Here is a 14,302-nt window from a genome sequence, read left to right as displayed (position 1 = left end):
TTTTTGGGTAAAAAACAAACTTGATCTTGAAATTGTCTCATGTCTATGACGTAGTTGTTGAAATTTGGTCCATTTGATCGTCTTTCGGTCCATGAACAAATATTCACTATTTTCAAGACAATAGTGAAGTCGATGGTCATCAATGTTAATATTTTGAAATAATCATATTGTCATAGGTTTCATCAAACCATCATTGTCGCATTTGATCATTGAGATTATGATGATGAAAAGAAATGGGTGGAACCGCCCAACCCAAAAACAAACAATTGGCGAAAAATAAAATAAAATAAAGAATTTCATAAAATTTGGCAAAAAATTGTTCGTTTATTTATTTTATTTTTCATTTTTCATTTTTCTTTGATTTCTATTGAATTCGCCAAAACTTTCGAACAGCTTTCCAGTTGTAAATTATAAATTGAATTAAATGTAATAAGGATCCTTATGTATAATAATAAGAATAATAACGAATGTTCCAGACTTCAGGGCTTTATAAATATTAAAACCATTTATATCGGGTTATATCTGGTTTCATAAATTTTTCCTTGGTGTTTCATCAATTTTTTTCTCGTTTATACATCTATAATTTGTGTTTTTGTTCAATGTTCGATTTTTCCCTATTTTTTCTTTTTCGTTTTTTTTAATTCGGTTTAGGCTCAACTTGATGAGCATAAGTGTACCCCAGAATTGTAATGAAAAAAAAACTTTCAACAATTTTAAAGGTCTTTAACATATGTGAAAATAGATCATTCATTTATGTGGAATTCATTTTGTAATTTAAAATTCATGTTGTCAATGAACAATACATAAAATTTGAAATGGACAATGTAAAATTAAATTTCTGCTAGCTGCATTAATGATTCTGAATTTCATTCATATGAAAATAATAATTTTGAAAAATTATTTTCCACTATAGAATGACAACAAGTAATCGTTATCTTAATATATCAGAATAAATATTTACTGAAAACGTTCGTGAATTCGTTTTTCACATCAATATGTATGATTGTCACGAATATACAAAAAAAAACTTAAAAAATTTATCCATTCAAACTTAAATCTGATCAAAGTCAATGTTTTTATTATATGTTTTATCATATGTTTATTTATGATGAATCACAAAGTAACAACAAATCGCAATCTACACGATTTTCTTCTTAATTATTCTTTGTGGTTATACGCGTTAAGCATTATGTTTGTATGCTGGGAGTTTTCACATCCTACACGTATATTACTGAAATCAGAGTTTGAAATTCTAAATTCTTGTTTGATTTTACAATGAAATCCGTATTTACTAGACAGATAAACATTTAAATTTTTTTGGAATCGTTTAATATCTTCATTTATTTATTGTATACTTTTCGAATGAAACTTTTTTCTTTTGCTCATTTTATCTCATTTAATTACATTTTTTACACTACATCTATATAAAAATAAAATCGGTCGAGAATGAATTCCATTTTATTATCATCTAAAATGAATTAAGATAAAATTTTTGTATTCGGTTAAAATAAACAAAACAAAAAAACAATAATAAAGTTAGATCATCCTGTTTAGATTTTCTACTCGATACAAAGGTAAATCTCTGTCTACTGAGAAATAAGTCATTAAGTTATGAAAACGCCCATCCTTGATTCAGATAAACATAAAAAAAACGCTATCTTCAATTAAGTAAATATTAATTCGATGTTTTGGCGAATTCACACGCCCGATCAAATTCGTTTTCAAAAGAAAAATTCTTAATGATTAACGACAATAATATTGGTTTAATTTAAATAATCATTATAAATGGGCGTTGCGTAAAATAATTCAGAATTTTCACCCTCGTGGACAGGTTAAAGATATTTTTCTTAAAAGTCAAGGATATTTTCTAGTTAGTGACTCAAAGTTTGTGATCGAAAATTTTAGGAAATTCAAGTGGATGATCAAATGACAATCAAAGACGTCAAATTAAATGCGTTTATTTTTTCAATTTAATTGAAAATTGAATGTTTATTTTCGGGTCAAATGTTTTTTGTTATTCTTATTACATAGTTTGTCTTTTTTTCCCTCTCATAAACTCGATTCATTGTTTACTTAGCGTTAGATCATTGTTGCTTGTTTTGTTTATTAAATAAACGGGTCGGCCCATTGTAAAGTTTCATTATAAAAAAATGTGTAAATAAAATGGTTACTTGCTTATTATTTTAGAGTAAATGTCTTTTTTCTTTGATCACAAAGAGAACTACGACGACGTCGAAGATGGTATCAAGATCAACCAACCATAAGTTTCGAGTATTTAAACTCGACCAGAATCAATTCAATCCAAAATTCGTGGTTCCAGTAAATCCTAGGGATCTTATATTCTATTGTTTTTTTTACGAACGTTTCGCCATTCCTGTTTCTATTATAAACATTTTAACGTGTATAATTTTTTGTTGTTGGATTAATTTGTCAAAGTGCTTGACTGATCATTGCCCATCATCATTATCATTATTATAAAATAATCATCAAAAACTTTTCACAATTAATGTTTTTGTTTGAAACAAAAATATAAAACAAAAATAAATACATTTAGAATTTTCATTTCATAACTGAGATCAAATTCCAGCAAATATGTCAACAGAGATGAATCAATATTCTGTCGATATCCATAACAACATCAACGACGACAATAATACAAATAAAAATCATTCAATTTTATCGCCGTCAAAAAAATCGCTATCATCAATGATGAATTCGAAATATCGGTATTCGAATTCTTCATTATTATTCACATCTCATTATTTTCTACTATGGTTTGCTGTTTTTGTTTTTTTCGATTTACGATTCTGGACAATCAATCAGAATTCGGCATCAGTCGAAGCTACAATTGTTTGTCCGAAATTAAATCCGGTTCGAAAGACACCGCGTTTCGGTAAACGAAGTGCTGATTACAACAAAATGTATCCATTCGAATGCCTTGAATTCAAAAGACGTTTATTCAATGAAAACCTTCCGCTGGCCAAGATTGTTCATTCATCGGAAATTTCAAAAACGGATTATGAACTAAGCGATTCATTAACGCAAACTAAACGATCATTAGTTGCATCTTCATCTGCAACGCCGCCAATACTTGAAGGAAACAACATATTGGGTGTTATTTATAGCCAACCAAATCAATTTGAAAAATATTTAATTTCCATGCTGAACAAACGAACAACAGATTCTACAACAACATCATCACCATCAGTTGAAGGTGGTACAACAGTGTCCATAAAATCAATGATAAAAAAATCCTCACACGAATCTGGAATTAAAGATTCGAATGAATTATCGAATAAAAATGCTGAACTATTACGACGACGAGAGATTTTATCCCGATTATTTGCTTCTTACATTGAAAAATTGAAAGAACAAAATCAACAACTACAGCAACAACAACAACCACAAAAACAGCAGTAAAAGTAATGCGATATATCTAAGGAAAAATGATGTTTTAAGAATCATTCTTATCCTGTTTCTGAGTTTCAAGATGTCAATCTTCTGTAATTACCTGTGTATTCTTTTGAAGCATAGTATGTGCTTGTGTGTTCGAAAATATTTCAATGAAATCATAATTTTTTTGGATTAATTTTAAATCAATTTTACTTCAAATATCTAAGATTTACGTAAAAATATTTCGAATTTGCACTTTTTTAAATATCCAAATTTTATTTGTACTTATTCCAAATTGTTTATCTATCGTACAACTAATCATTGATACACAACTAAAATATTATTCAATATCAATTATATATTCGGTAATAAGTTAGCTATTTCAAAAAAATCCACTGTAATTTAAACTTCAATTTGAAATGTAACTTTCGTTATTAATATATTTTATGTCACTAATTACAAAGAGCTTTTAAATCCGTCATGTTCAGAACATGTATTCGGCACAATTTATGCTTTAAATTGATATTTAAAAAAAATATATGTTCATTCATTATGTTTATTTCGATTCGGACAATAAATATTATGTAAATATTATGTTATTCAAAATTCACCTAATTGTTGTATATCTGCTGCTCATATATGAATGTGTCAAATAATAATGAAAAAAAGATGTTAAATTTGGAAAGAAAATTAATTTATTCACTGTTATTGTATGGAAATAAAGGAAAAAAAATAGAAACTCAGAACGGAAAACGAATCAAATAAGTTCATTTTTGTTTTTTTTTTTAATTTTATTAAATTAACACACTGCCAACAAGATGGCATTTGTGTTTACTTGAAAAAAAAAAAGAAAAGAGAGAAAAAAATTATAATTTCATATTAATATACTGTTTACAAATATAAAGTTCATTTTTGTTCATCACGCTTAAATACAATTATTTCGTAAAAAATAATGTTATTTTCAAAACAAAACAAAAATTCTCGATTTCATTTTTAATCAAAAAATGATAAAATAATATATTCGTAGGTATCAGATTTAATCTGTATTCAATCTGATATTGATTAAATTTGTAATAGAATGTCGGCCAACCATATATTGAATTCAATTTGAAAGTTTTTTCTCCGTTGATATTTTATTATCACGTGTAATCTATTGAGCTATAAATTTGATTGAATTTTTTTTCGGCAGCAAAGAATTTGAACTTTCAGACACCATCGACCCATTTTAATCCTAATTAAAAAAAATGCGAAAAGAATCCAATTTTCTGTTTGTAATATAAATCTGTGTTTTAATCAAATGTTATTGGAATTTCATTACCATGATTTTAGAGATAACAAAATCATGACACTTGTTTTAATTTCAATCAAATTTTCAATATAAATTTGTTTTTTTGGAATTCAATTCAATCATCAACATTTAATTTAAATTAGTGATTCAATTCCAAGAAATGAATTTATTGAAAACCATTAAAGTTAATAGCAATCAAATCAGAAATATAAAAAATTTCAAGCCTATGAATTTTTTTAAAAATAAATTCAATTCAATTTTATTTTTTGTCATTTGCATCTATTCGTTCTTTTATGTTGATGATGAAATTTGACTTTGTTTTTGATCAAATAACATGCTCGGAATGTTTTGTCTCTGGTTGTGAGGAATTATTTTACATACTACGCATTTGATTTTGGTTTTTAATGGAATTTTTGATATTTATTTATTTGAGGACAAATTGAATGCAAAAAAAAATGAAAATAATAAAACCAAAAACAAAAACTTTCGAGTTGTTTATTTGCGAGTCAAATTGAAGAGAAGTATACTTTTTCAATGACTTCAGTTGAATAAATCATGTACAGTAACAAAAACGGTAACAAAAAAATAATAGGAATTTGTGCATCAAGTATTAAAATTATTTTTTATTAAATTCAAAAAGATGATGGAGTTGATAATAATGAAAAACAGTTCAGAATTTATATTCATGATTTGAAAAAACCATGTTATTTGTAAAAATGCTGTGAATATTCGAAACAATTTTGTATATTATTATTAATGTTACTTCCAATATATCTTTTTTCGTGATTATTACAATGAAAATATTCTTGGTGAAAATAATGCATCAAATTAATTTATGCGGTATTTGTTTTGCGTGAATCTATTCTACATAGGAATTTCGACTTTATCAATTTGACATTGTTGTTGATGGAATTTTTCTTTCGAATTGATTGAAAATAACTGTATAAGAATAAATAATCAAAATAAGTTTGGCTAGAAATCTTCTATTTAATTCGATTTGTCCAAGTAATGTGAATGTTGCTTGATTAGATAGCAGTCCATTAGCAACAAAATTTATCTATGACAGCGGTATTTATAATAAGGAATGAAGGAGGAAAAAAATCAAAACGACAAACGAAAAAATAAATAAATAAAATAACATGACATAAATTCAGGAATGAATGAAATGCAAACCTCTTCAAAAAATTTCGTTGATCTGTCTTGGGGTTTCGTATCTAGCACATAATCGTACAGAATCAATTTGGTCATTGACGATAGTTGATGAATGTCACTCAATTCTTTTAGACCATAGAACAATATTAATGACATTAGAAATGATAAACATGCTGTCGAAAGAAATTGTGCACTTTCGCCATTGACACCCGATTTGACAATATTAATTGTTTGGCTAACGAAATAAATGATGCCAAAAAATAGGAATCCAATGAACACTGGTAAGTAAAATGCGAATGAATCATCGATTTTTCGAGTTATTTTCAAAATGCTTTGAAACCTAATTAATAAATAGATACAAAATTACGTTGTGTAATCAAAAAAGAAAGAAAGAATAATCAATAGATATGTTGAAAATTTCAAACCATGATTTGATGATTTCAATGTCATCTATTTCTGGAACATCTTCGATTTTGATCAAATTTTTAATGAATAAATTCAGATGTATAATACGAAATTTGAGTGACCAAACTAAGGCAATCAATAATACAGCATCAGCAACAAAAAAATATAATGCGTAAATTGTAATGAAACGCATAGTACGTAGCCAGGATATGAGTTCAAGGTCTTGATCTTTATCGGTTATTATGTCTATAGCACTGTATATCAAATATCCATAATAGAAAATAAGCAATGCTGCAAATACATATGAAATAGAAGTTAATAAATGGAATTTCCAACGATTCCATTTAAAACGGAAACAACTATGTGCAAGTAATGTCTGACAACGTTTATCAATTGGATTTATATCAAGTAAGTGTAAAACATAGTCAATTCGTTTCCGATTAAACCATATTAGATCAAGACCAACCACGCCGGCCAGTAAATATGAAAAAATGAATATATCTTCAATTGATTCACTGGTCAAATGTTTGCGTGAGAATAAATTGTACATAAGACGAACCAACCAAAACACGACCATTGCGTGTACCAATATTGAAATGACAAACGTATAAATCTAATCGTAAAAAAATCAAAAAGATAAGTTTGATAGGAACAAACATGAAAAGCAATTGGAAAAAAAATATTTACTTTCATAAATATTGAATTAACGCACGAATGTTTTTTACGATCAAAGCAATAATTAAATGGACAGCCCACAAGAATATAGGGAATCATTATGGATAAAATTGTTTCATACAAATTGATCGACATGTCTATAGGTTCTAAATCATCGCCATCACTACTACTGATACCCAATTTTTCGGTATTCAAAGAAGATCGATCTTTGTCATCCATCGACGTTTGTGGTTTATTCACATCATCCAATAATATAATTGCGGAATTTTTTGTGCGATTTTTCAATTCATTAGAATGTTTGCTATCCGTACCAATTGGTCGATCGGGAACAGGAGCAACTTTCATTTCGATTGATTTTGACATGATAACAAATTCGAAATCAATATCTAAAATGAAAACACCCGAAAAATCGATGAATATAATAAACGGAAACTAAATCTCAGGCAAACAAACGAGATTAAAATTGATTCCATTCACAATCAATAAAAAAACGTTTGGGCAATGTTTTTACAGAGAAGAATTTTACATGAAAATCTTGATGGTGAATTTGATGAAAACAAAACAAAACATTTCAGGCAACTCGCACATAAACGACGTTTTATCATTATCAACGTGTTTGACAGCTCTGACCATATTCTTTTATTCATACATTGATCGACAATGATATATGGATAAAACGATTTAATCATTTATTGTGATTGTAAGCAATCAATCTGATTTGAAAGTCATTGCCTTTCTAACACATGTCAAACATTTTTAGACAATAAAAATCATTGATATATTACACTAATAATATTGAAATAAAAAAGAATTGTATGACTTGCACAATTCAATTATATAATGATGACGATGGAATTTCTTATTTTATTTTTAAATCATTGTTTATATCAGATTTCAGTCGGAACACATAATACCATCAACAGTTGATAACATTATAAGAGAAAAAAAACGAGAACTAATTTTTTACATTGCTTTTCACACTAATCTTATGTATACATTGTCCGGATTAACTCAAACAATTAATTTAAATTATGATATCTGTTGTGGTATATCCTGACAGATATCATCTATTTTTTATATCATATCATTATTCATACGTAATTTTAATTCTTATTTAACTGAAATTAATTGAATAAGGTCAAAAATTTTAAAATGTTATCTTTAACGCGTTCGCTACCGGAGATTTCGAAAAACACATAGAACTACAGCAAATAAACGACGCATATATGCGTCGCTGGTAGCGAACGCGTTAATTAAATAAATTTTTCATTATTTCGGAAAAAATTATTAAATATAAACTATGCTTTTGTCCGTTGTTTAAGTAAGGTATGATAAATTTTTGTTTGAAGTTGTTGAAAAAATCCATTAAATTTCTTTTTATGATTAATATCAGGATTTTTTAATCTAAACATTAGTTTATTTTTTAAAATTTATCATTCGAAAGATAGATTTAATTAAATGATCAAACTTTAAAAAAAAATTCTGTTCATTCATTAAAAGAATAGTGTTGTTGAATGTGGCCGATGGCCGTTGTCATTGACATAATATTTCATTTCTATTGGGAATTTTTCATCATTCGCTTTCGAATCATTATTGTCAACAATAAATGTAATGAACAAAAAAAAACAACCCAAAATGATATGGGCCGTTGTTTAATTGTTAGATATATGTCGAAAGCTTTCAAAAGAATAAATAATGTTTTCATTGTTGTTTTTTCATTCAATAATAGAATGTTTAATCATTCTACTAATCGCTGTAAATGTTGTCATCAAAGTGAAATTTTATTTGATATTCAAACCAAAATGAAACAAAACAAAAAAATTGAATGAATTTCGTTTTGACAATAACATCGAAAAAAATGGAAGAAAATCGATATGAAAATAGAAAGTTATTGTTTCGGGTTTCCGAAAAAAGAGCAGCATACAAAAAGAAAATGTATAACAACAATAAGAAGACCAAAAAGCGGAAAAAATTGATAAGCGAAATTGAAATAAGAAAAATGAATAACTTTATGCTTAACAGAACAGAAAAATATCATTGAAATTCGATAGTGTTTTTTAGACAAAATAATAATAAGTTAAAGAAAAAGAGGAAGAAAATAAATGAAAATAACAGCAATAACTAAAATGATTCGAATCTTATTCAAAAAATCAATCAGTTTGTGATTTGATTTAAAATTTTGGTTCGTTTTGAAATGAAAATATAAAATAATAATGAATGAATGAATGAAAATAGAGAAAAAAAATAAGGACAATCCACATTTTTATTTGATTACATCACATTGAAATTTTGTACAGGTTTCGTGCACTGAATTCAATGCCTGATTTGAATTTGGATATTAACAATTCATACATACAAATATATGTGAAGGTAGAATTTCACAATAAAAGAATTTCATTATTAACGCGTTCGCTACCAGCGACGCATATATGCGTCGTTTATTTGCTGTAGTTCTATGTGTTTTTCGAAATCTCCGGTAGCGAACGCGTTAATCAAAATACAATAACTCTATATAAATAGAAATAAAATAAAATTCTTGTTCATTTTATTCTAAGCATTTTCTTTTCATTTTTTTGAACTTTTTCAGTTCAAATTTTGCATCAAATCAAATATAATTTTTTCTTTATGATTCTCAATATTTTTCAAATTTTCAATGACAGCAATGTTTTACAGTATATAAATATCTTGAACATTAAATCAAACTGTTTTTTATTTACATTGACAAATTTTGTTTCAGAAAAAATAAAATAAAATGCTAAACCAAATACCATCCGTGGATTATATTCATTAGACAAAATTAAAGGATTAGTGTATAGAAAATTGAAATAAATACGGATTCGTGTGTTTCAAAAAAAAAAATGTCACTAAAGTGAAAAATTCTTGGAATTTCTAATCATCAAAAGATTTACTTAGAAAAAAATTTCGAGAACATATCATTCTCGTTTTTCATTTTCTTATGAGAAACCAAAAATCTTGTTGAATTTTGAAATTTTGAATGTAACGAAAAAAAAAACTTAAAATAAGAACTTTGTTATTAAGCCCATCGAGTACATCTCATGATTTGAATGTAATGTTATCAAAAAATGATGAATTTTAATGTATACGATCTTGATTTTTTTTCAGATTGGCTAATTTAAAATTTCAATTCTAGGCCGTTAGATTTTGATATAAACAAATAAAAAAATGATTCACTCATCATTATGAATGATGCATGATAATAATGATAAAAAGATTTTCATTATGAATTAATGAAAAAAATGCAACCAAAATAATAATGCATCAAACATTATTGGGATGAGAAATTTGATAGTAAAATTAGAAAATTTGATTTTAAGATGATAATTTTTTTTTTGATGAATCATTTTATTTTTGAAACAAATTTCACATCATCATCATCATTATCATTTTCAATATTTACAATATCAATGTCAATATAAAAAAATTATCTACAAACTATGATAATAATAATTGAAAAATGGATATTGAAGATAAATAAACTATTTCAATAATAAATAAAAACCAAGTTTACCGATGATAAGAATATCAATAATAAAAATAAAATAAAATTAGCATTCATTTGACTGAAAAAACATACACACCCACACACATGATAAAGTTCTTGGAATCAGTTTCATTAAATTAAACATTTCATTTCGTTTTTTTTTGTTCATCTTTTTCTTTCTTTTTAATCAAGTTTTTTTTTTCATTAAATTTTAAAATCTAATACAATGTCGAATAAAAAAAATAACAAGATAAAAAAGATTGTATAGCTTGAAATTTTTTTCCAGAACAAATCGATAAAGAATAATGTTACAATTCCTATGTGGCCAAATGGTTGGTAAAACAATTGTAACAGTTATCATTGCAAATTTAATTGAAACAAGATTGACAGAAATGGGAGAAAAAGAATGACATATAATCGAAATCATTGGTATGAAAAACAAGTGAGAATTTCGGATTCTGAACCACAGCAAAATATATTGAAAATAAAACAATCAGAAATGAAAAAAAAACAAATCAAAACAAAATTTCGTATGAATTACAATCAACCAATCGATATATAATAAAAGTTTTGCATTCATTTCAGTATTCACCATTTCTATCAGTTTTGATTTCCTTTTTTTTTCTTTGAAACATTGGGATTCCTTTTTTTCTCCTGCTTCAATCGCTTTAAATCAAAAGTTAATTAGAATTTCTATCACACCCGAACACACATATATTTATCCTTATTAATTCAATAAATCGGCAATGTTCATTCAACGATGTCAGCAATCATTGGGTTGTGTTTACGGTTGTTATAATTTAAATAAACAATTTTTCCTTTAGATTGTTTACTTTCTGTATACATAAATGTGCATAAAGAAGGGGAAAGTGAAAAAAAATCATGCAGAGTTAATAAACGTTTTGTATTTATAAAATTAATATCCGATCTAGTTAATGTTATTTGCTAAGAACAAAAAAAAACAATACAAAAGGATTTGATTTCTTATTTTTTCCGCTGATTTGTTAAAAATTATATAACCAATGATTCATCCCACACACACGCAAAAAGAACAATGATAAATATTCAATGTTTAAATCATTAGAAAAATATATAAAAATCAAATGTGTTTGTAAAGAAGAAAAAAACTTTTTCATTATTTCTTTTTTACTTTCTTTTTGTTTCTGGTATCTCCAATAAAACAAAAAAAGTAATGTTTATTGGTTTAATGGTGGTGAAAAGATTTTATCACCATCATTATCATCACACATTTTCAAATATTTATTCATTTCAAATGAAAGAATTCCGTTTTTTTTCTTATCCAATTGAATCAAATAACAATATATTTAAAACAACAAATTCCATGTTTATTATCAAATTCAGACATTAATATTTGAAGGAAAAATAACATTAAAAAAGATTCAAAGTAAAATGTAGAAAAAATAGAGAATGAACGGACTTAACAGCAAAAAAAAATAACGAATTTGTAAAATGCCGAAACAAAAATTCACATAAATCCTCGTCATCAAGCGAAAAATAAAAATAAGAAATACCATCATCGGACATGAATGAATGGATGATTTATTTTGCTAGAAATCACATTCACAGGAAATACGAGAAATAAGCGCATATATTGCACACCAATAGATGCATCAAGAATCATTGTTTTGTTCAAAGATTGTATCTTATATGAGGTACAAATTTTAAGGAAAAAAAATTTATATCTAAATAAATATAAATGGAGCTTGATTTATATTTTCATAAAGTAATACAATGTATAGCATCCTATTCTATTCTGTTACATTATAAAAATAAAAAATATCTTTAAAATTATTGCCAAATATTATAAAGAATAAAATATTCAGAACAAAAAACTATAGCAGAAATTAAATGCAGAAGAAAATTATGATGATGATTATGATAAAATTCTTGAATCAATAGATGAGAAAAACTCTATTACGATGGAAAATGATTTTCATATAATGCAGTAATTTTATTTTTGATGTCACTTATTTTTAGTGAAAGAAAATTTTCTTCATCATGTTGAAAAATGGCAAATTTTTTTTCTGGATTCATATGCGGTTCATATAAATAAGAAAGACAGTTTCTTTTGCTTTACTTGGTTACAGTTTTTAACGACATTTTCGATGATGGCCAATAATTATTTTTCTTACCAAACATAATCACTTTTCTATATGAAGTTTGAAACATTAAATAATGAAAATAAAAATAAATCTAACGAGTACAAGTTTCTTGAGCCGATTTACCCCATCACCCCAATTCCGTTGAACACTTACATTTTTTTAAGATAGATAATAGAGATGCGAAAAAAAATCGAACAAGAATGATGAAAACTTCATATAGTTATTGTTTAATATATTTTATTTTGTTTTTTGTTTTGATTCCATTATATTATCATTTGTAACACACAGAACGAGAGAATGTGATGAAAAGGAATGTATAGAAAACAAAGATCTATATATTTTTTTCCACTTGGATTTTCTTTAATAATTTTTCTTCTACTTTTTTTTCTTGGATTTCAAGAGAGAAAAAAATCCGGTGTGAAAAGATACATAAATGAAGGAAAATATAGTGAAAAAAACGAATCCAACCAACAACAGTTCAGTAAAATCTAGTAATTCCAAATAGATAGAATAGATTTTTTTGTTTGTATCTTTTTTCATCTTCATTCATTTATTCACCATATTACATTGTGTATATTTATATTAACATTATATTAATCTGTGCATGTATTTTTTTTTCATCGAAACAAATAATCATATCATGGGTCATGTTGATGGTTAAGCTGAAATAAAAACGCAGAATACAGAATGGAAAGAGCGAAAGAGATAAATAGATAAAATACGACTGATACGAAAGAAAAAAGTTTCATTGATTTTACGATTTTTTTTTGTTGGTTTAACACTTCCATATCATCATTGACATGTTTGAGCCACTAGAATTTTTTTGCTTTATTTTGCTATTGTTTCACAATTTGCTATATTTTTTTTATCGATATTGATTATGTAAGCATGGATATTATGTAAATATCATTTATAAAATCAATATAAACAATAGACAATGACAACAACAATGACAACAATAACAACATTTAGGATTCTTATTAAATTTGAAATTCAATATGAAAATGGAAAAACAATGATACATTATGATATGAGATGCACTACAATAATCATATATGACAATTGAAAATTTCAATTTAATTCGCATTGAATTCCATTGTTTATTTTGTTTGTGACGACGATGATGATGATGAGAAAAATTGTCATCGTTGTTTTCTTTTATTTCAACTGCAGAAAATTTCTGTCACTTCCAGTCTTCTCAATTGACAAAAACTTGTCAACATTGCTACCATTATCATTCGAATTCCATTGGGAGTCTATTTGTTTCATCTACTTTCTATATCATTCACTATTGATGAAAGAATGAGTTAATCTAAATCGATGAAAAAAAGTATAGCAAGTAAAAAATATGATGAATGAAATGTCCAAAAGTATTATTTGTTGTTGTTGTTGTCATTATTCCCATTGGATTTTAGGTTTAAAGTTTTTTTTTATTGTTGTAATAATGAAAATTATTTGTATGTTTATTATTTCAATTTTTATAAATAAAAACAAAATAAAGTAAAAATAAATTGGCGATTAAATAGTTCATTTTGCTGTTGCTTGAATTTATTTCCATTTAATCACGTAGGTAGTAATTAAAATTTTTTTTAACTAATGATCAAAAAAAAATTAAATTGTACAGTTAAAGCAATCGATAAAATGAAAATAGCAACATCAAAAAAGATGTTTTCATTTGAATGGAATTCATTTGTCTGAAAAAAACCCGTTGAATAAATCGATCCAACAATCTGTTTTATTTTGTATTGGAAAAAGTTGTTATTA

At 26.0% G+C, this 14,302-nt stretch overlaps 2 protein-coding genes across 8 annotated transcripts; one reads left to right on the top strand and one right to left on the bottom strand.

The window, feature by feature from the left end:
- Window positions 1-34: 34 nt before the first annotated feature.
- Window positions 35-4,036, top strand: LOC113797352 (uncharacterized). 6 transcript variants are annotated; one of them, XM_075824814.1, is made up of 2 exons: window positions 35-318; window positions 2,218-4,036. In XM_075824814.1, the coding sequence occupies exon 2, from the start codon at window positions 2,593-2,595 to the stop codon at window positions 3,418-3,420; it is 828 nt and encodes a 275-aa protein (XP_075680929.1). In that variant the 5' UTR covers window positions 35-318; window positions 2,218-2,592; the 3' UTR covers window positions 3,421-4,036. The 6 variants fall into 6 exon arrangements, with proteins under 6 accessions (XP_075680929.1, XP_075680928.1, XP_075680930.1 ...); XM_075824813.1 differs by lacking the exon at window positions 35-318 and adding an exon at window positions 1,133-1,223; XM_075824815.1 differs by lacking the exon at window positions 35-318 and adding an exon at window positions 1,151-1,195.
- A 1,248-nt stretch (window positions 4,037-5,284) lies between these two features.
- Window positions 5,285-7,658, bottom strand: LOC113797408 (uncharacterized). Of its 2 annotated transcripts, none has more exons than XM_075824630.1 (4): window positions 6,926-7,658; window positions 6,259-6,851; window positions 5,855-6,173; window positions 5,285-5,598 (listed from the first exon to the last, which is right to left on the bottom strand). In XM_075824630.1, exons 1-4 carry the CDS (start codon window positions 7,274-7,276, stop codon window positions 5,515-5,517), a joined length of 1,347 nt encoding a protein of 448 aa, XP_075680745.1. In that variant the 5' UTR covers window positions 7,277-7,658; the 3' UTR covers window positions 5,285-5,514. The 2 variants fall into 2 exon arrangements, with proteins under 2 accessions (XP_075680745.1, XP_027203578.2); XM_027347777.2 differs by having other exon boundaries at window positions 5,285-5,738; window positions 6,926-7,649.
- Window positions 7,659-14,302: the final 6,644 nt, after the last annotated feature.

Source organism: Dermatophagoides pteronyssinus, unplaced genomic scaffold (assembly GCF_027571235.1).
Source record: "Dermatophagoides pteronyssinus isolate colony J.1.1.1.1 unplaced genomic scaffold, Derpt_VIB-CSIC_2022.12 sq0002, whole genome shotgun sequence".
NCBI lineage: Eukaryota > Metazoa > Arthropoda > Arachnida > Sarcoptiformes > Pyroglyphidae > Dermatophagoides > Dermatophagoides pteronyssinus.
The sequence above is the reverse complement of the archived record's forward strand: the minus strand, read 5'-3'. Positions and strand labels throughout refer to the sequence as shown.